This window comes from Lissotriton helveticus, chromosome 7 (assembly GCF_964261635.1).
Source record: "Lissotriton helveticus chromosome 7, aLisHel1.1, whole genome shotgun sequence".
Taxonomy (NCBI): domain Eukaryota; kingdom Metazoa; phylum Chordata; class Amphibia; order Caudata; family Salamandridae; genus Lissotriton; species Lissotriton helveticus.
In genome coordinates this window covers 1,424,619,035-1,424,643,814 of record NC_136068.1, presented here as the reverse complement: position 1 = coordinate 1,424,643,814, position 24,780 = coordinate 1,424,619,035, and the positions used below count along the sequence as shown (strand labels likewise).

General features: G+C 44.5%; 1 protein-coding gene across 1 annotated transcript in view; it reads right to left on the bottom strand.

The window, feature by feature from the left end:
* Nucleotides 1-6,917: 6,917 nt before the first annotated feature.
* LOC144770329 (myosin-4-like) overlaps nt 6,918-24,780 on the bottom strand; it is a 62,239-nt gene continuing 44,376 nt past the window's right edge. The window contains exons 32-40 of the mRNA XM_078654761.1: nt 12,953-13,077; nt 12,511-12,819; nt 12,221-12,424; nt 11,267-11,392; nt 10,915-11,085; nt 9,492-9,596; nt 9,297-9,392; nt 8,396-8,527; nt 6,918-7,057 (exon numbers count right to left, since the gene is read on the bottom strand). Coding sequence (XP_078510887.1) covers nt 7,043-7,057; nt 8,396-8,527; nt 9,297-9,392; nt 9,492-9,596; nt 10,915-11,085; nt 11,267-11,392; nt 12,221-12,424; nt 12,511-12,819; nt 12,953-13,077 — 1,283 coding nt within the window. The 3' untranslated portion in view covers nt 6,918-7,042. The remainder of the gene's footprint in view (nt 7,058-8,395; nt 8,528-9,296; nt 9,393-9,491; nt 9,597-10,914; nt 11,086-11,266; nt 11,393-12,220; nt 12,425-12,510; nt 12,820-12,952; nt 13,078-24,780) is intronic.

The following is a 24,780-nucleotide window of genomic DNA, read 5'->3' as shown; positions in this document are numbered from 1 at the left end:
GAAGATTTTCAGACTCAGGCTGAGAGCATTTATTCATGGCTGGAGTCCGCCAGCGACTGTGTTGCTCCCCTCAAAAAGACTAAGATCATGAGGCCGCACGATGCTCAATGGTGGTTCTCGGGTGATTTAAAAATAAAGAAACTCGAACTTAGAAAAGCTGAACGCTGATGGCGTCGTCATTATCTCCCAGATAAAAAAGCCTTTTACTTAGCCTTGATGGGAGAATATCAAAAAAATGATCACACTAACCAAGGCTAACTATTTCTTGCAAAAAATTGTTAATGCATCAGATAAATCTAAAGAGATTTTTTCCATAGTCGACCAACTCTCAAAGCCAGACAGAGTCACGTCAAAACCAGTTCTCTAACAAATGTTATGTGACTCTCTTAACTTATACTTTCTACAGAAAATAGCCATTATCAAGGCCAGTATCTCTTCTGTGGCTTGTTTTATGCAGGATTCTAATATCGACTTGAGCCACCATTGTCTTGCCCGAATCCCCCTGATCTCAGAGGAGACATTTTTTAATCTACTAAATAAAGTCAGTTCAGGCTCCCCCTTGGATTGCTGTCCTCCCTATATTCTTTGAGAAGTTTTTACCACATGTCCTGACCCCCCTCACTCATTTTTTAACAACTCGCTTGGGCTTGGCATTGTCCCAGACTCCTTTAAAAGGGCAGAAATCGTTCCAATCTTTAAAAAAACAGGTGCTGATTCTTCAGCTCTTTGTAACTATTGTCCGATCTCTTTGTTGCCCTATGAGGGAAAAGTTTTAGAGGCGCATGTAGCTAATTGTCTTAGCTCCTTTGTCGTGCACTTTCAAATTATGGATCCTCATCAAGCGGGTTTTCGACCCGCACACTCAACTGAGTCGGTCATTCTCTCTGTGATGACGAGCTCGGAGGAGGGGCAGATACAGATATCTCCCAGGCCCTGATACTTTTGGATCTTTCTGCAGCGTTGACATGGTCGATCATGGTATCCTGATCGACCGTGTCAGGAACGCAGGAATTCAGGGTCTAGCCCTAAAGTGGCTTTCCGCCTTTTTGAGCAATGGATGCCAAGCGGTGCACCTCACCAATTTCTCCTCTAGTCATAGAGACCTTACCTGTGGGGTTCCCCAGGGTTCTTCCCCGCTCCTTTTTAATCTCTATCTTCTTCCTTTAATTCATTCATTGAGGGAAAGGAATGTTAGAATTTTTAACTACGCAGATGACCTTCAACTGGTGTTTAACATCAATTTTTCTGCTTTGACCAAGTCCAATGTTCAAGAAACGATGGTCTTCATTAGCGACTGGATGAACAACAACAAGTTGAAGCTGAACCCGGAGAAAACTGAACTGATTCTTACAGGTGGTCCGGCAAATCCTTGGGACTCCAACTTCTGGCCCCTGAAATTGGGCAAACCACCTGTGCCAGCTGCTTCTTCTAAAAGCTTGGGGATCATCATAAGTAATGATCTGTCCATGAAAGCCCAGATCAGCTCAGTGGTGTCTGCCGGCTCCTTTCAGCTGCGTAGAATAAAAAAGATTAGTAGATTTTTGAGCAGGGAAGCTATGATCTTGATCACTCTAGCCCTAGTGATTTCTCGCTTGGATTATGCCAATTCATTGTATGCCGGTATTCCGGTATACCACTTAAGCGCCTCCAGCTTGTTCAGAACCAGGCGGACAAGCTGATTTTTCATCAGCCTAAATGGCATCATGTTAGCCCATTAATAAAAAGCCTTCACTGGCTTCCAGTGAGTAAACGCTGTGCGTTTAAGATGGGTTGCACCATCTTTAAAGCATTACATTGTAACGGCCCGGCTTTCATCTCGGCTCGAGACCTTAGATCCTCCCACCTGAATTTATTGGAAGTTCCATCTGCCAAACGGAAGAAGTATGGTGGACTAAGGTTCTCAGTCTTAGCACCACAATTTTGGAACACTCTCCCGGCTGAGCTAAGGTCTCTTACTTCCTTAACTCAGTTCTGGAAACAGCTGAAGACCTGGTTGTTCATTCAAGCATTTACTGATTAAGTGCTCTCCCTGTCCACTGCCTTGACCTTCACTCCAGCGCCATGAAATCGACGGTGTACGTGCGCTTAATAAGTGTTTTTAACATAACATAACATGTCTTCTTGCCATCCCTTCTCTTTGCTTGCAGAGAGGTGCTACAGGCATGAGATGGCTTTCACCCATTTGAACTTCTGTATGGATACTCTGTAACACTCACTTAAGTCAAGCTTGACTGCTCTGTGCCAAGCTACCAGAGGATGAGTACAGGTTAATTTAGGGTGTGTATCTGACTTATCCTGACTAGGATTGTGGTCCCTACTTAGCCAGGGTGCATACCTCTGCCAAATAGAGACCCAATTCATAACACATGGCAAACCTGATGGTTGAGCCCATTAAATAAATGTAATGAGGTATTTACACTTGTGAATGTAGGCCAACCCTCCCTATGACACCTTCCAGCTCAGAACATCAAAGACGAAACCCACAATATCTTGGAGATTTCGAGAGGTGTTGCTCTCTCTGCTGGCACCAATTTGATGTGATTAGATCTATTTAAACCTAGCCTATTTCATAAAGGCATCCATTCTTGGCTTTGCTGTTTGAGACATCCTGAGGAAGTGTGATTAGAAGGTTTTGGAAAGACTTGAAGTAGACGGAGCTTAAGTGTTAGTGTTTGGTAGAGTTGCATGGTACAAGAGAGTTTCTTGGCTAACCAGCCTAGTTAATGCCTTAAGCCTCCAAAGGAGTGCCCAAAAGACATTTGGAGTTTAGTGGATGGGTACAGAGTCACAAACTTTACAGATATTCCATCCACCCAATTACAGGTGCATTATATATAAATGCACATGATACCCATCAAATTTGTGACTAAGTACCCGTTTGCCAAACTCTAAATCCGATCCAAAATAGTAAAAGTGGGATGAATTTGCATAACTTACTCCAGACATTCTATGTCTCTTGTTAAAGATCCATTCCAAATCCAATGACACTTTGGAAGCTGCTCAGCCAGAACAATTGGAACAACTCTCCAGTACTTGTAGTGCTAAATGAATCTCTGTCTGGCCATCCAAGGAACATTGGAAGAGTTTGTCTTGCCTCATAATTTAGGACCTGATTTCAAGCCCTCGGAGAGCAAGTTTTCTGGTCTGGCACAAAGTGAGATTTGAATAAAAGCTGCTAGGAGCATCTTCCAGCCTGCTCCTAAAACATGCACCTGAGGAACCAAGAGCATTGAGCAGGCCTAGAATCAAAGGAGCCTCATGATGAGCACACATGATCCCACCACGCTACATACATAGTGCATACAGTTACCGTTTGAATTGCCTATCCCAAGTATTTGATGGTCATCTATCTACTTTGACCAAATGTTTCCAGTAGTTTACTATACCATTGTCACAGGTGTAATATTCTTCCAGCAGTTTCCTCAGAGTTACACTAGGATGGTGAGTACACTATCCTTTAAGTTCAAAGCCACTGTATAGCTCTTCTTTATGCAGTCTAAACTAGGATAGACAAATTGCTTGTGGACAAAGGGTATTATATTATAGGTAAAGTGTGTAATATTTTTGATGTGACCTCTGGATGTAGACTGATGGGCAGACTAACTTCCGAAATGTAAATGCTGAATCTTGTAATTTTTCTTGTGTTTCATTTCTTGTGTATACTTAATGCAATTTCAAATAGTTTTGTCATCATATGGAAGAAGAATGGGTGGTATGACAGCATTATGTAATCTTGAATTCTTAACCAAGAAGACATTACTACAAAAATTACTAAGACAATTATATTAACTATGATTATTGTGACTGTAGTGAAAGAGCCACTCTTGTCGTTTGGCACCCTATGGTGTCCCGTCGGGCATTTCAGCGCCGGACCGACGTGGAGCATAAGCCCAATGATGAAACATGACTCAGTTTGGGAAGTGTGAGGGCTAACAAAAGAGGCGATGCCTTGCCCTCCCCTCCGGGACTAGTTCCTTGATACCAGGGATGCACATCTGCCTCTCTCTTCTTTCTCCTCTCTCTCTTTTTTCTGATTCTCTCTCTCTCACTTCTACTCTCCCTTCCTGATGAGTGGGTGATAATTCACACGCTACTCTTGGAACAGTGTCCCCCCTTGATATACTTCAACTACCACCATTTTAACTGACTTTGGTGTGTTATTATACCCTAGCCTGGATATGAGACGGTCCTGCATATGCCTGCTTCTCCTTCCTTGTAATCTTGTTGTCTTTAAGTGAGAGCTGTCACGGAGTAGAACAGTACATTTATATTATAAGTGCTTACTAATGGCTTTGACATGGTCTCATGTCATCTTGTTTTCTGACTTTGCCTTGCTTCAAGTTGTTTGGGTTTCTTACTATTGGCTATGACATGGCCTCATGTCATATTTTTCCCTTGGCTTTGCCTTGCTGCAGTTTTTCTGCATGCACACCTGTGATTGCAAGTTGTTGGGTTATTCACATTCAAGGTCTTTCTGTTTTCTGAGCAATTGCTTTTGTTTAATGTACTCTGGAAGGCCTGGTTGGAGCTTCGTTGAGATAGAGGCTGGAAGATGTGAGAATGTATAACTCTGCCTCGAAGTCAAAATACGGGAGCTTGGTCAGCCTCCGTCTTGGCCATGATGCAGACTGGTACAGCCAGTTCCTAATGAGAAGGGGGCGAGGCTTTCTAGAAGATTCGTCTCACATTGAGTAATGGTATTTAAGCTGGGGCCTTCGGGGGCCAGGTTGAAGTTAACTACAGAATAGACGTATTGCTGTGGAGGTGACGGAACTTGAGTCCTGATTGAACTCCTTCCTAGGCTAGTGATGGGCTTCGCCCAGTTTGAGTTGGCAAGGATGATGTAAATTCAATCGGCGAGGTGTTCCTAACCATTCTCTTTTTGTATATATTTTCTACTCTTTGCTACTTGTATATACTGCATTTTATTCTAATTGTACATTTGATTGTTCACTTGATATTTGGGAATCTGCATTTACTGATATATTTGGCCTACCGTTCTAAAATGTTGCATTAATAAACTTGTGTGTGTCTGTTAAATGCACCTGGATTTGTTTTCTTACCTCACCTTAAGGGGGTGCTGGGTCTTTGCCTCGTCTTTTGGGAGTGTTGCTCAAACATGTAATATTTATAGGTGCAGTGGTAACTTGAGTCACCTAAAGGGAGTGCTGCTTAAAGTGTAGTATTTAAAGGTGCTGTGGTATATTGGCTCCAAAGTGGGAGTGCAGGGTTTGGGTGTGGCTTATTGGTGAGAAGTCACATTCATTACAGTGACCAAAAGCTGGAGAAGATTGATCTTTAGATGCATTTGTGTGAGTTGAGTATGAGGAGGATTTAAAAATATGGCAATGTGTTCTTGGCAACAAAGGGCGTATTTAAAGATTTCTTGAAAATTACAGCATGAGGATAGAGTATTGAGTTGAAAGAAAATGTAAGGTATCTTTCTAAGTTGCTTTTAGTTGGTGGACTACTTTGGTCTAAAATGGCAGACGATGATGATACTCAGTAAGTAACTATATACATACAACTTGAATACAGTTTTTAGGTCTGAGATGACAGTGCCGCTGTCGCCAGACTTTGTGATCAATCTAAAAAAGGGATTTATGAAGCACTACCAGGAGAAGGTCTTAGACTTCAGCCGCATTTTGGTAATCAGGAGTACATGTTTTAATTGAACAGATGTTTTGTGATTCCACAAAAACTGTGTGCCCTCCATTCAGCTGTGATGTGTGCTTGCACAAAAAGTGTGTGCCCTCCATCAGCTGTGATCATTTTGTTTATTTATCGAGCTGCCTCAGCTTGAATTTTCAGGGGCACACACATGGTAATATAATGCAATTAACGTGCCTTACATAACAAGATTATTTACTGTGTTTGCTTTACTCTGGCTGCTGCACAGATGAGAGGAAGGCAGTCATTAACTGTAGACTTTAGAAGACAGTTTTGTGTTTGGGAGTTCTGGGCTACACTATTCTACATGGAATTTTAGGTCTAGCTAGACAGTGCAACTGTAGCCTGACCTTATGTGATCAACATAAAAAGAGCTTTTAGAATCCAACTGAGAGGAGCTTAAGTTCCACCTACATGTGGGTTCCCCTGCATCCAGGATTTAATTGGGGCAAATTGTGCTTCCACTAAAAAGATTGCCTGTACTCTGTACACATTATTTCGTACCCCAATGGTTATTGAGCCATGCAGTACCCTTTCCTGCACGACATCTTGCATGCATCTACCAGTCTTTCAGCATATATGTGGTTAGTGGGCAAGAGTATAAACATAGTAAGCTGGCTGATGTTGTGCTGGAAATTCCAGAGTGGCAATTTGACAACTAATTTGTCATTTTCAAAAAGCCATGCCCATTGTTAAGTTTCTAGACACTTGCTGATGAAACAAGACTACTTGTAAACATTGAAATTAGTCTTTACAGTAATATCTATATATATATATATATATATATGTATATATATATATATATATATATGCAAATGGTGAAGGGACTTGCATTCTTTTACACATTTTGTCCACCCAAGATGTAGAAATTTGGGATACAAAACTGCATTGGTCTTACAATATTGTGATCTTCACATAAAACCAATAGAAATCCAGACCAAAGCTAAAGTACAAAAAAGGCACCCTGAGTATTTAGATACTATTTTTAATCTGAAATTGGTTCTGCCTTCTCATTATGTTAGGAATATATTCGGTCTTTGAAGATGTTTTCTTAGATGGCTCTGTTGGCTGTATAAACAGTCTGTGTACTAGTGATCATTCTAAGGGCAACCTCACCACATTGATTTGAGTTCTACACTGCAACATACTGCAACTAAACCATTCTGATGTAAAATTAATTTAGGTATACATATAAGTATTAATTCATCAGTACAATGCAGAAGTGGCAAAATATTCAACAAAAAATATTGTGTTCACATAAAATTTATTTTCATCTAGACATATGTGTATAGTACAATATGTACAGTATATAGCCAATCACAAAGTTAGTCATATTATATGATCATCCTCTGCTTTGGACTGTCACACCTCCTTATTCTTCAGCCTTCTGTAAAAAAAAGAACAATGTTGTTTTTCTGATGTCCGCCAATTTTACAAAACTTTACATTTTGACAAATAATCAACATGTTCGCAATTATTAAAAAAGTGTACAATGATTTGGACATGTGATTCATATATTGGGCTGCACATTGCTAAGGAAGGCTGGCCATCCCATTAGTTCAAATTGACATCGCATCAGTTATAAGAATTAATAGGTCAAGGACTACAATACATTCAGTAAAACACTGGCATAATGATTTCTTTTAACCCATTTACTGCTGTACTAATAATATATAGCAGTCATGAAAAATTTACCAAGTAAAGGAGGTTTCTCTTCAGTGTTTGTAAAAGGGTTGTACAAAGATTGGAAAAAGTATCTGAAAAAGGAGCATATCATACACTCAGAGTTAATTAAATATGTTTATTGGCTAGCTGATTTTATTTGTGTGAGCTATATTTTCATAAGAGGGCTCAATTAGTCCTGGGCGGTGAACTCCGCTCTTTTCGTGAGGTTTTCTGTACTCCGCACTCTCGGGAGCTGGCGGTGGTGCAGAAAACTCTGCTCCGCGTAGTGCAGTGACGTTTTTTCCCCGCTCATGGTCACCAACGGTAAGTTGGCGAGCGCGAGCTGCTGCTCGGGTAGAATTACTACCTGAGTGGCAGGAAGATCCACACAAATGGTAGTACGAACCACACTCTGCCACTTGCGGAACTCCGCAGAGCTTTTTGTAACTTCACAGAGTTCCCCGCAGCAGAACTCCACGAACTCTGCCCAGGCCTGGGCTCAATATTCATTTTTCAGTGACACAATGATAAACTATGAAATTGAAATGACATTTTGCTCCATTTTCGAGAGTGCAATGTCTTGCTACAGAACCATAGCCCTCAGGTCAATTGAACATAATTAATATTTAAAGAGCATACGTCCTCAATGAACAGGAGTATAAGCTGTAAACTAATGAATGTAATTCAACATTTCTGTGGAAAAATGCTTCTAACCTACCATTGCATAGAGAGGCTACTATCTAGTTAAGTTGTTCAGCTGACCTTTTAATTAGTGAGATTAAAATTCAGAGAATTAATTTAATTTCCACCAAAAATACAAGATCAGCTATATTAATAAACTAAGACAATTTGAACATGCTTGTATTGTATGTGCTCTGGACAAGCAATCTTGAGCCTCTTGTCACCTGTCATTTTTTGATATTCTGAAATGTACACAATATTTGTAAACAAATAACCCCATCCCAACCAACTCCAACAAGCTTAAAAGGCCATGAACCTCTATTAGCACAACTATATTACTCTTGATACTATATAGAAGGTTAAACAAAACAACTTTTACCTTGCCAATGTCTCGGCTCTTGACTCTGAGCTTGTTCACCTGAGACTCCACGATGTCTGCACGCTCAGCAGCCTCCTCCAGTTCATGCTGAGTCTTTCTGAATCTGGAGAGGTGGGTGTTGGCTTGTTCTTCCTGAAACAATTAGAATATTTCATCCCATTAGTGCAATCTAGGACTGCAGTTTCAGGCAATTATGTATTCTCAAGTTTAAAATAAGTTAAAGGAAAGCCAAGTCCTAATATTTGACAATAATTAAAATGACTGATAAAATGAAAATAAAGTACTCAGCTGATACTTTTAAAAGTTCAATCAATTATCTATGTGAAAAAGTAACATTAGTGTGATGCAGGATGGATAGGTGAACTTCATTGATTAGGATAATAAAGCAAAAAGAAATTGATGTCAAAATTGCAAGCAAACAGCAGGGATTTCAAACTGGTCCAGTATTCACCTGTTTGATGCATAATATAACATCTGTAATTGACAATGGAGTAGGGCCAGAATTACTCACACTGAAAGATGGTCTCAAATTCATACACTTTTTGTTTTTTATTATTTCAAAAGGCTACAAAGGTTATTTTGGGCTTCGAAAAGTGGCAGTAGTTTCAATGTCGCTGGTCCTTTGTGAAGAACAAGATTGCCCAGTTGTAACATTTCCTAGTGAAATGACTGATAAATTACTGCCGCACATTATATCTGTATCCAAGCATTTCTTTATTCATAACTTGATAGACTGTTTTTCGTGCCTTAGTTACGCCAGTTTCCACAATCAATTTAAAGTTGTGCTTGAAGCAATTTAGTGTGCTGGATTGCAGTGGGTGGATCTTGACGGCCAGTTAATTTTTTTTGCAGTTTGACACTGATACTTTTGTTTGTAATGCTGTTTGAAAAGATGACGTACCGCTTCCTCTGCTTGTCTCTTGTAAGCTTTCACCTTCAGCTGCAACTTGTCCACCAAGTCCTGGAGCCGTAAGACATTCTTCTTGTCCTCTTCAGACTATGAATAAAAGAGTTAGTATTCATTAAGAAGAAACTTGCTTATGTGCTCTGTTTATAGTCTGAAGAATTGCCCATGGCCAAGAATGTTATGTTTTACCTGATAGGTAACCTCCTTAAGTCGCCGTTCGTACTTGCGCATTCCCTTAATAGATTCTGTTCCACGCTTCTGCTCTGCTTCTAGCTCATTCTCCAGTTCCCGCACCTGTAACACAATATTCTTGTTATGAAATATCAATTTATTGTATTTATGTATACCTGTTGCACCAAACACAGAGGATGTGCTGCAATTGGCATCTAGCTAGGTTTCTGGCATGGATCCCAAAAGGAGGGATGTGATTTGAATTTGGCAGAGAAGAATATATTGATGACCTATGTGGAAAGCAGATTATTAATGTCTTAGATGAATGTGAAGTGAGTTGTTGAATAATAAGACCTACTACTTAGAAATTCTTTTGAAATTCCTTCACAGTGCAAATGATTTCAGGATTGTAAGCGACATTTTAATGGCTACTATAGATAGCAGTGCAGTTGTCGTGTGTGTTAGCCTTAACCCCTTCCCTGCGGGGATAATTACCCCGCTGTGCTGGGGGGAGGGAGGCGCGCGCAGCACCGCGGTGCTCGTGATGAACTCAGCTCATCACGCAGCACGGTGGCGCTGTGCTCATGACGAGCTGAGCTCGTCATGACCTCGCCCGTTTCTATAGAACGCTCAGCACAGCGGGGGAATTAGCCCCGCGTGTGAGCGACGCACGTGTCATGACGAGCTCAGCTCGTCATGAGCACAGCGGCACCGTGACTCATGGTGAGATCAGCTCATCATGAGCACGGAAGGGGTTAAGGTGTAGGATAGAGGGAATCCATAATAGTAAAATATGAGGTTCACAGAATACATTCGTAGCAAATTAATAATTAACACCCTGAACCTCTAACTTTCCTAAGACCTTTTAATCTTTGAGCTGTTACATATATGTATGCCTGGGTGTGCTCCAACTGAAGCTGCATTTTATACTAAACAAGTTGTATACTTGGAATATTATGTAAGAGTCCGTGTAGATCCTGGAAGATCTAAGTCTAGTCCTATCACTGGGTTTATATCCTCAGTTATTCAATGTTCATTGTGTGCCTCAGTTGCTCCATGATTGCAATTGTTCCCGCCTGCACACAGATGTGCATCTAAAGCAGCCAGATTGTCCCAATGTGCAAACATCTTAATGTAGTCTCTGTTACTGCCTTAGTGGAAATGGAAGTGCTATCAAGGTGTAAACCATAGTTAATCACTGCAATACAAATGCCCACACTTCTGATCTGAGATGGCACGGTATGGGGAAATAATGACTGAACATCACTTGGGTCGGAATGAAGTCTGTATTTTATAAAAGTAGTACAAGACAGAATGAATTGGTGCACTATTATTGTTCTCCGTACCCATTGTAAAATATTGGGCTGCCACTTGGTATGTGTAGCAGATAGTTGAAATTACTCATCATTTAATCACCAATATTTTCTACTCTAATGCATACCTTGGCTTCCAGTTTCTGAAGCTGCTTTTTGCCACCTTTTAGAGCCAATTGCTCAGCCTCATCCAGTCGGTGTTGAAGGTCTTTCACGGTCTGATCCAAGTTCTTCTTCATTCTCTCTAGATGGGAGCTTGTGTCTTGTTCCTTCTTGAGCTCCTCTGCCATCATTGCAGCCTAGTTAGGTACAGTAAGAAATAATGAATCTCAATAAAGCCTCAGTAAACATCGTAATCTTGATTAATTTCAAAATTTATGATACGATTTGGTCAATTAATATCTTAAAATTATTGACTTATACACGGATTCAGTTTGTGTTCCCTATAAACAACAACTTAGGACAAAAGACACAACTTACATCTGTGATTGCCTTTTTAGCTTTTTCTTCTGCATTTCTTGCCTCCTGGATTGCTTCTTCTACTTCACTCTGAAGTTGAGCATTATCAGTCTCCATTTTCTTCTTTGTGTTAATAAGGCTAGTGTTCTATTGAGAATATTTGAAACATATTTAATGATTTCATTTTCATACTGATGTTTTTAAACATTTTGAAAGCATTTATGTTTTACTTTAGTTTTAAAAAAAATCAAATGAGTTAATTTTATCGACATGCTTTTCCCATCATACAAGCCAGCAATTTAGACAATCACCACAATATCGATAACACAATTTTGCATATCAAAAGAAATATATTAAACTAAAATCAGTAGAATGCCTCAAAACAGCTCATGAAAGTCAACGACTTTTTAGCAGAGTGTATATAATAGGAGTTGGGAGATGCACATATAACAACTGGTAATATAATGAACTTAAGAATTTAGGACATTTAAGGGTTAAAGATCTGTAGCGATGTATAAGTACACCAAGCGATTTGGAACTGGGTTTAGGAACCTAAACTAAAACCACAAGTTAGGACCTTAAGAGAAGCAGAGTAGGGCAAATAATTAAGCATATCCCTTATTGTGCTTGATAAATCTAGGTGAGAATTAGCAATAGAGAGCATAAAAAACCATTTACAATTGCTTGTAGTGGATTTACAGCTTACTCCAATAGTCCCCGCAATAAGGAGATATCAATAAAAAAAGATCAGACAAGAACAAATATTTTGATTTTATAACAGGATAACTAATCAAGCAGAAGATGTTTGACTATCATGGAGTTAGTGCTAGTACATGTTGGAATCTAAAGGACTATGTGAGGGAAAGCACAAAATGCCTTAAAGAGTATTTTTAAATTGTAGGCTTTGGATGAAAAAATTGAAAGATGTGGAGAGAAGTGAATGAAAAGCTGTGAAACACTTCTGAAATGGCATACCTGAGTGTGTAAGAGCTGCACACGCTCAGTAACATCGAGAAGTTCCTGTTCAGCTACTTTGCGGCCACGCTCAGTCTGTTCCAAAGCAGCTCTCATCTCCTCAATTTCTGCAGCCATCAGGTTACCTCTGCGCTCTACCATGGCCACTTGTTCTTTCAAATCTTCATTGCTTCGAAGAGAATCATCCAGGTGAATTTGGGCATCCTGAGTGTGAACAAAGGGTGGTAAACATATGTGAACTAACATTCTTGGAAGTAATAATAGCGAGCATCTCTATAAAAAAGCAGTACCTTAAGCTGTCCTTGAACGTTCCTCAGCTGTTTCTGAGCTTCAGCTGCCTGGCGGTTTGCATGTCCCAACTGAATTTCCATCTCATTCAGATCGCCTTCCATCTTCTTCTTTAGCCTGAGGGCATCATTTCTACTCCTGATCTCAGAGTCTAGGGTGCTTTGCAAGGATTCCATTGCCCTCTGACTACTCCTCTTAATTTGATCGATCTCTTCATCCTTCTCAGCAATCTTTCTATCGATATCAGATTTCACCTGGTTCAGTTCCATCTGAACACGGAGGATCTTTGCTTCTTCATGTTCCAGTGAGGCCTGCAGGTGTGTAAATGCATCACTTGATTGATATTATATTTTCAATTCGGAACATTATTAATTTATATTTACCTAATTTTCCAAAAATAGATCATAATGCCCTGGTAGAACAGTAAGGTAATCTCATACATACCTCTGCTTCTTCCAGTGCTGAATGAAGTTCACTTTTCTCCTGTTCAAGTTGTTTCTTGGATTTTTCCAATTCATGAATACTCTTTCCACCTTCAGCAATTTGTTCCGTTAAGTCAGAAATCTCCTCTGAAATTCGAATAAATATGTAATTTGAGTAAAAAACACACAATATTAAGAGTTATTTTTGTTTTTTAAATGAAGACAAGATGTATGGAACAATTTGCAACTTCACAGTACGCCAACCACAACGGACAAAAAATTAAAAGCTAAATTAAGGTTTTTTTTCCTACACCCTTGCTTCTAACAATGGTTCTTTGGTGAGGCAGAACGTTTATTTACATAGTGGGATTACAAAACAGGATGCAATATCTTTCCTCCGTGGATGTGAGATACGTAGTCAAGAACATACATATTGTTCTATGTGAAAATACTAAAAATTGTAAATAATAATGCATTGAGTGCAAAATTTTGATTTCTAAGAGATTGACCTAATAGTAGCTAGAACAAAGCATTTTACATGTAAAACAAATACATTGTTTATTGCAATATTTTACCACTTAAACTTATGGATGATATCCATTTCAGTATGGAGAGCACCCTCACAATCAATAACTTTGTCCTATTCTTTCAATATTCAAATCCCAGCATTCCATTACTCCTTCCTCCAAACAGCTCCTCATTCACACATTCATTTCACAAGATACATTTTGGCATGAGGCAATGATTGAATGATAAATGTAAATCTAGTAACCAGCTCCCTTGGGTATAGGTAGTGTTAGACCTGACATCATTGGCATGAGTCTCTCCTCCATTTTTTCTGTTTGCCTCCTCTGTTTACGATGTTTTTGCAGGTATATTGCTTTGGGCACTGTGCCACTGCTGATCAGTGCCACAGTGCAAGTGCTCCCTATGTGAAATTGCTGTATTGATTGACTTCCATGTTTGGCTTATTTGGTTTACTGTCAGTCCCTAGTAGAGTGCACCAGGAGTGCCAGGGCTTGTAAATACAAATGCTGCTAGTGGGCTTGCAGCACGTGTTGTGCCACCCACAGAAGCGGCCTAGTAAAAGTATGTCTACAGGTCTGCCATTGCTAGACCACGTGCAGTCTGGTACTGTCACGCAGACTGCGCAAGTACACCTACTTGCCAGTCCCTAAACCTTCCCTTAACTTCATGTTAGTCACCCCTATAGTAGGCCCAAGGGCAGGGTGCATTGTAAGCATAAGGTAGGACAAGCCTGACAAGGTTGGCATGTCCTAATAGTGAATTACAGCCATATTCGTTTTTCACTATTGTAAGGTAACCTGCTCTCCATCAGTTAGAATGGGCTGCCAGGATTATTAATGCTATAATCCTAGCGGGCTCGGGGAGCATGGTGCAATGTCGAGTTTGGTATCCCTGAACTCAGGGTTTAATAATGCATCCGTTTGTGTGGATGGTTTTTGGACTCTGTGTTTGAAAATAGCACTTTTAGAAAGTAGCTATTTTCTTGTCTAACTGTCTACCGGTCTCTGCTGGTTCTGGTGTGCGTGTGACAGGAGCTGGGTGGCTCCAGAGGTCTGAATGAGTCAGTGTGGGATGAGTGGGGCATTTGCATTGAGAGTAGGGGAAGAGTAGCTCCTGATAGCCTGCGCTGCCTGATGTAATGCTGGCTCCGCCCCCCTGCCAGGCGACTGATGACTCTGTGCCTGCCAGGGACTTTCCTGGCCCCACCTCCTGCCGGGCAACTGATGGCCCTGCCCCTGCCAGTAACAATGCTGGCTCCGCTCCTGCTGGGCGGCTGAGGACTCTGCCCTGCACAGTGAATAGGCCAGGTGCCTAGGCCTGGCAACACCCACAACAAACCCAAGATGGGGGGAAATTCCCCTGCATGGACAAAGGGATCAAAGCCAAAAAGGGGTATAAGAGAAGGACCCCTGAACCAAGAATTTAGATCACTTCTGACAAGGAAACCTGAACCAAGGACAAGAAGCCTGCTGATCCAAGGACTGTCTACCCCTTCTGCCAGAGTGCTGTTTGTTGGGGGAATCCTGCAGTTGCTTCTTTATTTTTGCCAAGGAACCAGGAGAGAGGAACTGAGTGTGTACTCTCAAACTTGCTAAGAAAATCTCCAAGGGCTGGAAGAAGTGCCAGCCTCCTGTTGAAGTCACAGGGTCAAAGGACTTCATTTATTTGCTGAAAGTGCTTGTTGCTGGAACCTGAAAATCCAGCACCTCTGAAGAATCCAGCAATCTCGACGCCGACGGACGCCGCCGAATTCAGCTCGACATCGTGAGTAACGGCTCCAGTGTCCCGCACCTTCGACGCCGGCCGCCGGGCCCGATCGACGCCAGTAGCGACGCCAGTGAGTAGCGAGTTCGGCTCCAGCTCCAAGTGACCCTGTGTCGACGCCGCCGCTGATCGCATCGACGCCGAGCCCTCTCGACGCCGTGAGCGCTGCTCACTCTTGCAACATCGCCATCGACGACGCCGTATCCTGCTTCATCCCGTGAGCGCTGCTCCGCCTGACTTCGGTCGACGCCGCTGCAGATCGCCCCGACTCCGAGGCCCGATCGACGCCGAAGACGCGACGCCGGACATCTCGACGCCGCTGATCATCGAGTGCTTCACTTTTCCAAGGTACTGTGTTGTTGGGGTCTGTGCGACTCCGGGCTCGACGTAGCGCTCCTCGCGGTCGACGCCGAACCTTTGGATTAACTTTGCCTCGACGTCGTGTGACTCCCGTGTGGGTTACATTGTTGCCAAGAACTGTGTTTTAAAGAAGAAGAGTTGCTTTTGTAACTAAAGACTTTGTGCTAAGAAGAAACCGTGCTTGAACTATTATTTTTCCTTCCAAGAGTATTTATTAAGACTGTGGTATATTTTTGTCGTTATTTGGTCTTGTGCTAAGCCTTATATAAATCCTTATTTTTATAATACTACTGTGTCGTGTCCATTTGTAGTGTATTCACTTTATTACTGTATGTGGTCATAAATGCTTAACGCACTGCCTCTGAGATAAGCCTGTCTGCTTTGCCAAGCTACCAAGGGGGTGAGCAGGGGTTATCTAAGTGTGTGATCCCCTTGCCCTGACTAGAAAAGGTGTGTCCCTATTTGTCAGAAGTGTATACCTCTGCCAACTAGAGACAGCCGCTTCTAACATTGGTGGGTCAGCGGTGAGGATTTGAACTTTGCATTTATGACCCATGTGCAGTGATTAGTGTGCGCTACATAGTGAAAGCAGACCATAGCGCAGCCACAATCTGTTTTGGTTGGATATCCTATTTTTGTTCTCCAATTTCCTGAAGCTTGATTTTTGAAACTGCCAGTTTTGACCATGAGTGATGCCGGAGTCACTACCCCTGTTGTTGTGGAGGAATTTGATAGGAGTAAGATCAACGACTATCCAGTAAGAAAGCTGAAAGCCTTTTGAAAGCAGTTTAAAGTTCCTACCACAGGCATTTCAAGGAGACCAGATTATCTCAAAGCATTGCAGGCCTGGTTAGAGGCCAGAGATCCCTCTGATCCGGTGGTGGTACCGACAGGGGAAGGGGAGGAGGAGGTGCCAGTGAATGGGCCCACATCCCCTCCTGGCAGCAGTGTTTCCTCCAAAGGTCTTTCTCCTGAAGAAAGAGAAGAAAGGGCGAAGGAGCGAGCATACCACATGAAAATGGCAAAACTTAAGATAAATGGGCAGTTGGAGATAGAGAATGCAAGAGGCAGGAGAGAAGCTGATCTGGAGATCAAAAGGTTGGAGTTTGAAAGAGAGAAGTTAGCTTTGGAGCGTGATACCAGGTTGAGGGAGTTGGAGCTCAAAGCTAAAGAGTTAGAATTGAATCCCTCTGGTGGCAGTATCCCATCTGTGCCTGCAGAAAGTAGGTTTTATTTTCCCAAAGATGTGATCAAAGATTTTCAGAAGAATGAGGATATTGGTCAATGGTTTAAAGCATATGAGTTAGCATTGTTGGCCCACCGGGTCCCTGAGAAGGATTGGGGAGCGGGGTTGTGGGGTCGCTTTGTGAATGAGGGAAGAGATACCCTGTTAGACATGCCTGTTGAGGATAGGATGTCTTATACTCATATGAAAGATGCTTTAATGTTAAGGTATGGCCTAACCCCAGCGAAGTACAGACAGGCCTTTAGAGAATGTAAGAAGTTGCCTGGTACTACGTGGGTTGAATATGTGTCATTTTTTTGCAGAGCCATGGATGGTTGGGTAAAGGGCAGCAAAGTGGAAAGTTATGATGCTCTTTATGATTTGTTTGCTTAGGAGCACTTGTCTAATAACTGTTTTCCAGAGCTGCGCCAGCACCTTATTGATAGCAAGATATCTAACCCTAGAAAACTTGCTGAGGAGGCGGACCGCTGGGTCAGTACCAGGGTCAACAAGGGTCCAGTGGGAGACTCAGCCAAAGGTGGGCAGGGTCCCCAGCAGAAGAGTGGGGGGGACAAGGGTAAACAGAGGGAGTTCCAGAAAGGGCCCCAAAGTAATCCCCAAGGGAACCAAGAGAAGGGTTCCCAGCCTCCCCCTGTGAAGAAATCAGAGGCCCCGCCAGGTAAACCTGGTCATAGGGGCCCAATGACCTGCTTCGCTTGTAAGCAGGTGGGACACCGTTTTTATGATCCTCAGTGTCCCTTGAAGAACTCCAGTGCACCACCCCGTAAGCTGGCGAGTGTAGCCCTGGGAGGGGAGGAGATAGTTGCCCATGGTGGGGAGGGTCCCGCAGAGATGTCCCTGGTCTCTTTAGGAGACATGGAAATGGTCCCTCCACCCCCTCTGCCTAGTAACACTAAGAAATATAGGCAGTGGGTGACCATTAATGGCCATAGAGTGGAAGCTCTCAGAGACACCGGAGTGAGTGTGACAGCTGTCAAGTGTCACTTGGTGTCCAGAGAGCAGGTTGTTCCCCACGCATTCTACCCTGTGATAGCTGCTGACAACTCCCAGAGAGAGCGTGAGGTAGCTCAAGTTTCCTTTGAATAGGGGGGAGTTTCAGGTCCTCTTCAAGTTGCCGTAAGGCCCGCCATGCCTGTTGATTGTCTCCTGGGCAATGATTTGGAAGACTCCCCTTGGGCTAAGGTGGAGAGGGAGACACATTTGAAAATGTTGGGTGTGCCAGAGTGGGTGTGTGCAACCACTCGATCCATGACAGCAAGTAAGGGTGTTGATGGGGTTCTGGAGCCTGAAAGTATGGCCCAGGACCCAGCTGTGAAGAGAAGAGGCAGGGGGCGCGGGAAACCGTCCCCCGTAGTTCCCGTGGTCCAGGAGGAGGCAGACCTTGAGGGGTATGCCCTGGAACCCACAGGTGAACAAGTTGCTGAACTGGGAGACCTGCCCGAGCTGATCCACTGGCAGCAGGATGGTGGTCCCTCCAGGGAAGAATTTTGTGCAGAACAGAAAGTGTGCCCTTCTCTTGTGGGTATGAGGCAGCAGGCCTCAGCCCAGACAACAGGTGATCAGTCAGGATCACATTTGGTCTACTGGGAGAACGATCTCCTGTATAGCGAGCCTAAGGCTGCTGAGCCTGGGTCAGCCCGTGTGCTGGTGGTACCCCAGCGCTTCAGAGCCTTCCTACTGGGTTTGGCTCATGACGTTCCTCTAGCTGGACATCTGGGGCAGGACAAGACCTATGACAGGCTTGTCACCCATTTTTATTGGCCTCAGATGCGAAGGGATACAGATATCCATTGCAAGACCTGTCAAACTTGCCAGGCAAGTGGGAAAAGCGGGCGGAAGCAGAAGGCTCCCCTCCAACCTTTTCCCGTGGTCAGTACCCCCTTTGACCGGGTGGGGATTGACATTGTTGGGCCCCTGGACCCCAAGACAGCCCTGGGCAACAGGTTCATCCTGGTCTTGGTGGACCATGCCACACGGTACCCGGAAGCCATCCCTCTCAGAACAGTGACGGCCCCCAGAGAGGTGGTGTCAGACCGGGGCACCAACTTCATTTCCAACTATATGAACTCTCTGTGGAAGGAGTGTGGGGTAACCTACAAGTTCACCACTCCTTACCACCCTCAAGGTAATGGGTTGGTTGAAAGATTCAACCATACCTTAAAGGCATGATTATGGGTCTTGAAGAACCAATGAGGCGTAAATGGGACGTCCTCTTGCCATGCCTGCTGTTTGCTTACCGTGAGGTGCCACAGAAGTCTCTAGGGTTCAGCCCCTTTGAGCTTTTGTATGGACACCCGGTAAGAGGACCTTTGAGTCTGGTCAAAGAAGGCTGGGAGCAATCTCCCCGGAAACCTCCCCAGGATGTATACAGTTACATGCTGGCCTTTAGGAACCAGACTAGGCGCTTCAGAGATCTTGCTCAGGCAAATCTGGAGGCCAGCCAGGAAGAGATGAAGCGGTGGTACGACCGGAATGCCACTCTGGTGGAGCTTCAGCCTGGACAGAAAGTTTGGGTCATGTCCCCTGTGGAACCTTGTGCGCTCAAGGACAGATGGACTGGACCATTTAAGGTTGTGGAGAAAAAGAGCGATGTCACCTACATGGTGGACTTGAAGTCTCCCAGGAACCCCTTGCGGGTCCTGCATGTCAACCGTTTGAAGCCCCACTTAGAAAGGTCCGAAGTGGGCATGCTCCTAGCTACAGATGCTGGAATAGAGGAGGAGAGTGAGCCTCTTCCTGACCTCCTGTATGCAAAAGAGCAAGATGGGTCAGTGGATGGTGTTGTCCTCTCTGACACACTGACCCCTGAACAGCAGCAGGATTGTCGACAATTGTTGGGACAATTCCCTGATCTGTTTTCCTTGATTCCTGGTGTCACTCAGTGGTGTGTCCATGATGTGGACACTGGGGACAGCACTCCTGTGAAGCACAAGGCTTACAGAGTGACTGACAAGGTCAGAGCATACATCAAGGAGGAGGTCTCCAAAATGTTTGCCTTAGGGGTGGTTGAGTCCTCTAGCAGTCCTTGGGCCAGCCCAGTGATCTTGGTCCCAAAGGCTGCAGCGCCTGGTGCTTCACCAGAACTTCGGTTCTGTGTGGATTACCAAGGACTCAATTCAGTCACCAAGACTGACGCGCACCCCATCCCCAGAGCTGATGAGCTCATAGATCGGTTGGGGGCTGCCCGGTACCTTAGTACGTTTGATCTGACGTCTGGGTACTGGCAGATCGCCTTGACTGATGGGGCAAAAGAGAGGTCAGCATTCTCCACACCAGATGGGCACTACCAGTTCCGGGTTATGCCCTTTGGGATGAAGAATGCCCCTGCCACCTTCCAGAGGTTGGTCAACCAGGTCTTGGCTGGACTGGAGGATTTCAGTGCCGCCTACCTGGACGACATCGCAGTGTTCAGCGCCAGCTGGGAGGAACACTTGCGCCACCTCCAGGAAGTGTTGTTGGCCCTGCGCAGAGCAGGCCTCACAATCAAAGCCAGTAAGTGCCAGATTGGGCAGGGTTCAGTGGTGTACTTGGGGCACCAAGTAGGGAGTGGCAAGGTGGCCCCCCTGCAACCCAAGATTGATACCATCCTGGCATGGGCACCGCCCAAAACCCAGACTCAGGTGAGAGCCTTCTTGGGTCTCACGGGTTATTACAGGAGGTTCGTCAAGGATTATGGTAACATTGTGCACCCCTTGACTTTGCTGACTTCCAGGAAGCAGCCAAGACTTGTGATCTGGACTGACGCCTGTCAGACGGCCTTTGACACCCTGAAAACGGCAATGTGCACAGCACCCATACTCCAGGCACCCGACTTTTCTAAAGAATTTGTTGTCCAGACGGACGCTTCAGAGCATGGCATGGGGGCTGTTCTAGCTCAGGTGAATGAAGAGGGCCGAGACTTACCTTTAGCCTTCATTAGTAGGAGGTTACTTCCCAGGGAACAGAGGTGGAGTGCGATAGAGAGAGAAGCATTTTCTGTGGTCTGGGCGCTGAAGAAGCTAAGACCCTACCTGTTTGGGACTCACTTCCGGGTTCAGACAGACCACAGGCCCCTCAGATGGTTGATGCAGATGAGGGGTGAGAATCCAAAGCTGTTGAGGTGGTCCATTTCCCTACAGGGGATGGACTTCACGGTGGAACACCGCCCTGGCACAGATCACGCCAATGCTGATGGTCTGTCCAGATTTTTCCGCCTTAGTGATGAGGACTCCCTAGGGTAAGGGTAGTTCTCCCCACATTTCAGCTGGAGGGGACACGTGTTAGACCTGACATCATTGGCATGAGTCTCTCCTCCATTTTTTCTGTTTGCCTCCTCTGTTTACGATGTTTTTGCTGGTATATTGCTTTGGGCACTGTGCCACTGCTGATCAGTGCCACAGTGCAAGTGCTCCCTATGTGAAATTGCTGTATTGATTGACTTCCATGTTTGGCTTATTTGGTTTACTGTCAGTCCCTAGTAGAGTGCACCAGGAGTGCCAGGGCTTGTAAATACAAATGCTGCTAGTGGGCTTGCTATTTTTGTTTAACAAAGGTCCTAGGTTTTTGAGTAATACTTAGAGAAATAATTTACACAGGCTCGAGATAAAGGCTGTGTTTTTCTTCTTCAATGTCCAGCCGGACCGAGAAGCATTTATTTTGAAAGCAATTTTTAGTATAGGCAGAATAAGGCGAGACAAGTCGCACATTAGTAACTGGGCACAAGCCTGTACCTAGTCAGAAGAAAACAATACAAGGGAAAAAGAAAAGGAGTTTACAGGCAAACAAGGAGAGCAGGGTGGCTTGTAATACAATGCAAACACATTTTTAAATAAGCACAAACCCACAGTAGCTGCCGTGAGAATTATGAATCATAAAACAAGCAGTACTGCAAAACAGTCGACGAACGTTTCGATCCCTATCTCCTAAAGTATAGTGGGATCATCTTCAGGACTATAATTGACTTTGCCTGATTGGTCGAGTGAGCCACAAACGAGGCAAGGTTGGCCGGGAGTGGCTGGAGACACTTCAAATGAGCAATAGGCTTCCGGTATAGCTGATGCCGTGTCCGCTTCGTAGTTGAGCGGCGTCAGAGAATGTGTGGATATAAACCCAGTTGGGTCGGTTCAATTCAGACCCTTGAAGCCTAGCATCTAGCGTGGGCTCGACGGGGAACTTCAAATGGAAGTTTAACCGTAATATGCGGTTTGTAATCTCCGCATGGCGCTCAATAGCGTGGGCCTTATCCGTGCGAGCCGTGATGTGCTCGTAGTGGGGCCGCAATGGGTTCCCGTCTGGAGGCTCGATGGCCTGGTGCTAGTGGGCTTGCAGCACGTGTTGTGCCACCCACAGAAGCGGCCTAGTAAAAGTATGTCTACAGGTCTGCCATTGCTAGACCACGTGCAGTCTGGTACTGTCACGCAGACTGCGCAAGTACACCTACTTGCCAGTCCCTAAACCTTCCCTTAACTTCATGTTAGTCACCCCTATGGTAGGCCCAAGGGCAGGGTGCATTGTAAGCATAAGGTAGGACAAGCCTGACAAGGTTGGCATGTCCTAATAGTGAATTACAGCCATATTCGTTTTTCACTATTGTAAGGTAACCTGCTCTCCATCAGTTAGAATGGGCTGCCAGGATTATTAATGCTATAATCCTAGCGGGCTCGGGGAGCATGGTGCAATGTCGAGTTTGGTATCCCTGAACTCAGGGTTTAATAATGCATCCGTTTGTGTGGATGGTTTTTGGACTCTGTGTTTGAAAATAGCACTTTTAGAAAGTAGCTATTTTCTTGTCTAACTGTCTACCGGTCTCTGCTGGTTCTGGTGTGCGTGTGACAGGAGCTGGGTGGCTCCAGAGGTCTGAATGAGTCAGTGTGGGATGAGTGGGGCATTTGCATTGGGAGTAGGGGAAGAGTAGCTCCTGATAGCCTCCCCTGCCTGATACAATGCTGGCTCCGCCCCCCTGCCAGGCGACTGATGACTCTGTGCCTGCCAGGGACTTTCCTGGCCCCACCTCCTGCCGGGCAACTGATGGCCCTGCCCCTGCCAGTAACAATGCTGGCTCCGCTCCTGCTGGGCGGCTGAGGACTCTGCCCTGCACAGTGAATAGGCCAGGTGCCTAGGCCTGGCAACACCCACAACAAACCCAAGATGGGGGGAAATTCCCCTGCATGGACAAAGGGATCAAAGCCAAAAAGGGGTATAAGAGAAGGACCCCTGAACCAAGAATTCAGATCACTTCTGACAAGGAAACCTGAACCAAGGACAAGAAGCCTGCTGATCCAAGGACTGTCTACCCCTTCTGCCAGAGTGCTGTTTGTTGGGGGAATCCTGCAGTTGCTTCTTTATTTTTGCCAAGGAACCAGGAGAGAGGAACTGAGTATGTACTCTCAAACTTGCTAAGAAAATCTCCAAGGGCTGGAAGAAGTGCCAGCCTCCTGTTGAAGTCACAGGGTCAAAGGATTTCATTTATTTGCTGAAAGTGCTTGTTGCTGGAACCTGAAAATCCAGCACCTCTGAAGAATCCAGCAATCTCGACGCCGACGGACGCCGCCGAATTCAGCTCGACATCGTGAGTAACGGCTCCAGTGTCCCGCACCTTCGACGCCGGCCGCCGGGCCCGATCGACGCCAGTAGCGACGCCAGTGAGTAGCGAGTTCGGCTCCAGCTCCAAGTGACCCTGTGTCGACGCCGCCGCTGATCGCATCGATGCCGAGCCCTCTCGACGCCGTGTGCGCTGCTCACTCTTGCAACATCGACATAGACAACGCCGTATCCTGCTTCATCCCGTGAGCGCTGCTCCGCCTGAGTTCGGTCGACGCCGCTGCAGATCGCCCCGACTCCGAGGCCCGATCGACGCCGAAGACGCGACGCCGGACATCTCGACGCCGCTGATCATCGAGTGCTTCACTTTTCCAAGGTACTGTGTTGTTGGGGTCTGTGCGACTCCGGGCTCGACGTAGCGCTCCTCGCGGTCGACGCCGAACCTTTGGATTAACTTTGCCTCGACGTCGTGTGACTCCCGTGTGGGTTACATTGTTGCCAAGAACTGTGTTTTAAAGAAGAAGAGTTGCTTTTGTAACTAAAGACTTTGTGCTAAGAAGAAACCGTGCTTGAACTATTATTTTTCCTTCCAAGAGTATTTATTAAGACTGTGGTATATTTTTGTCGTTATTTGGTCTTGTGCTAAGCCTTATATAAAAATCCTTATTTTTATAATACTACTGTGTCGTGTCCATTTGTAGTGTATTCACTTTATTACTGTATGTGGTCATAAATGCTTAACGCACTGCCTCTGAGATAAGCCTGTCTGCTTTGCCAAGCTACCAAGGGGGTGAGCAGGGGTTATCTAAGTGTGTGATCCCCTTGCCCTGACTAGAAAAGGTGTGTCCCTATTTGTCAGAAGTGTATACCTCTGCCAACTAGAGACAGCCGCTTCTAACAGGTAGGATGAGGGGAAGGGTTAAAACAGCAGGTCCAGGGGTAGAGTGATAATTGATCTACTGGGTTTGGAGAGGGACCTGGCACATGTCAAGGTTTAGAGACAAAAACAGAGATTAGTGTTGGATCTTAGAGGAAAGTGTAACTGACTGCGGAATGATGACTAGGGACACATCAATGAGATGGACTCAGATTCCCAAAGAGTGACACGCATTGGTAGTTTCCAAAGAATCATGATTAATTTGTATTTTGACAATATTCTAGGTTGTAAGGCAGAATATTGCTAGGAGAAATATTGTCTGACAGGAATATAATTCCACACATAATGTTCACAAACATTGTGTCCCATTGGGTGTAAATGTTTATTTAGGAGGCAATACTTCTATCTGGCAATATTATGTTTATGATGTTCTGGCACCACACCATATTCTGAAGGTGTTCTTGAAACACAATACCAAATAAAAAAAATTGGAAAATTGCATCTTCCAAACAAAATCACAAACGGTATCAATGGACACAGTGGGTCTAAATCAAAA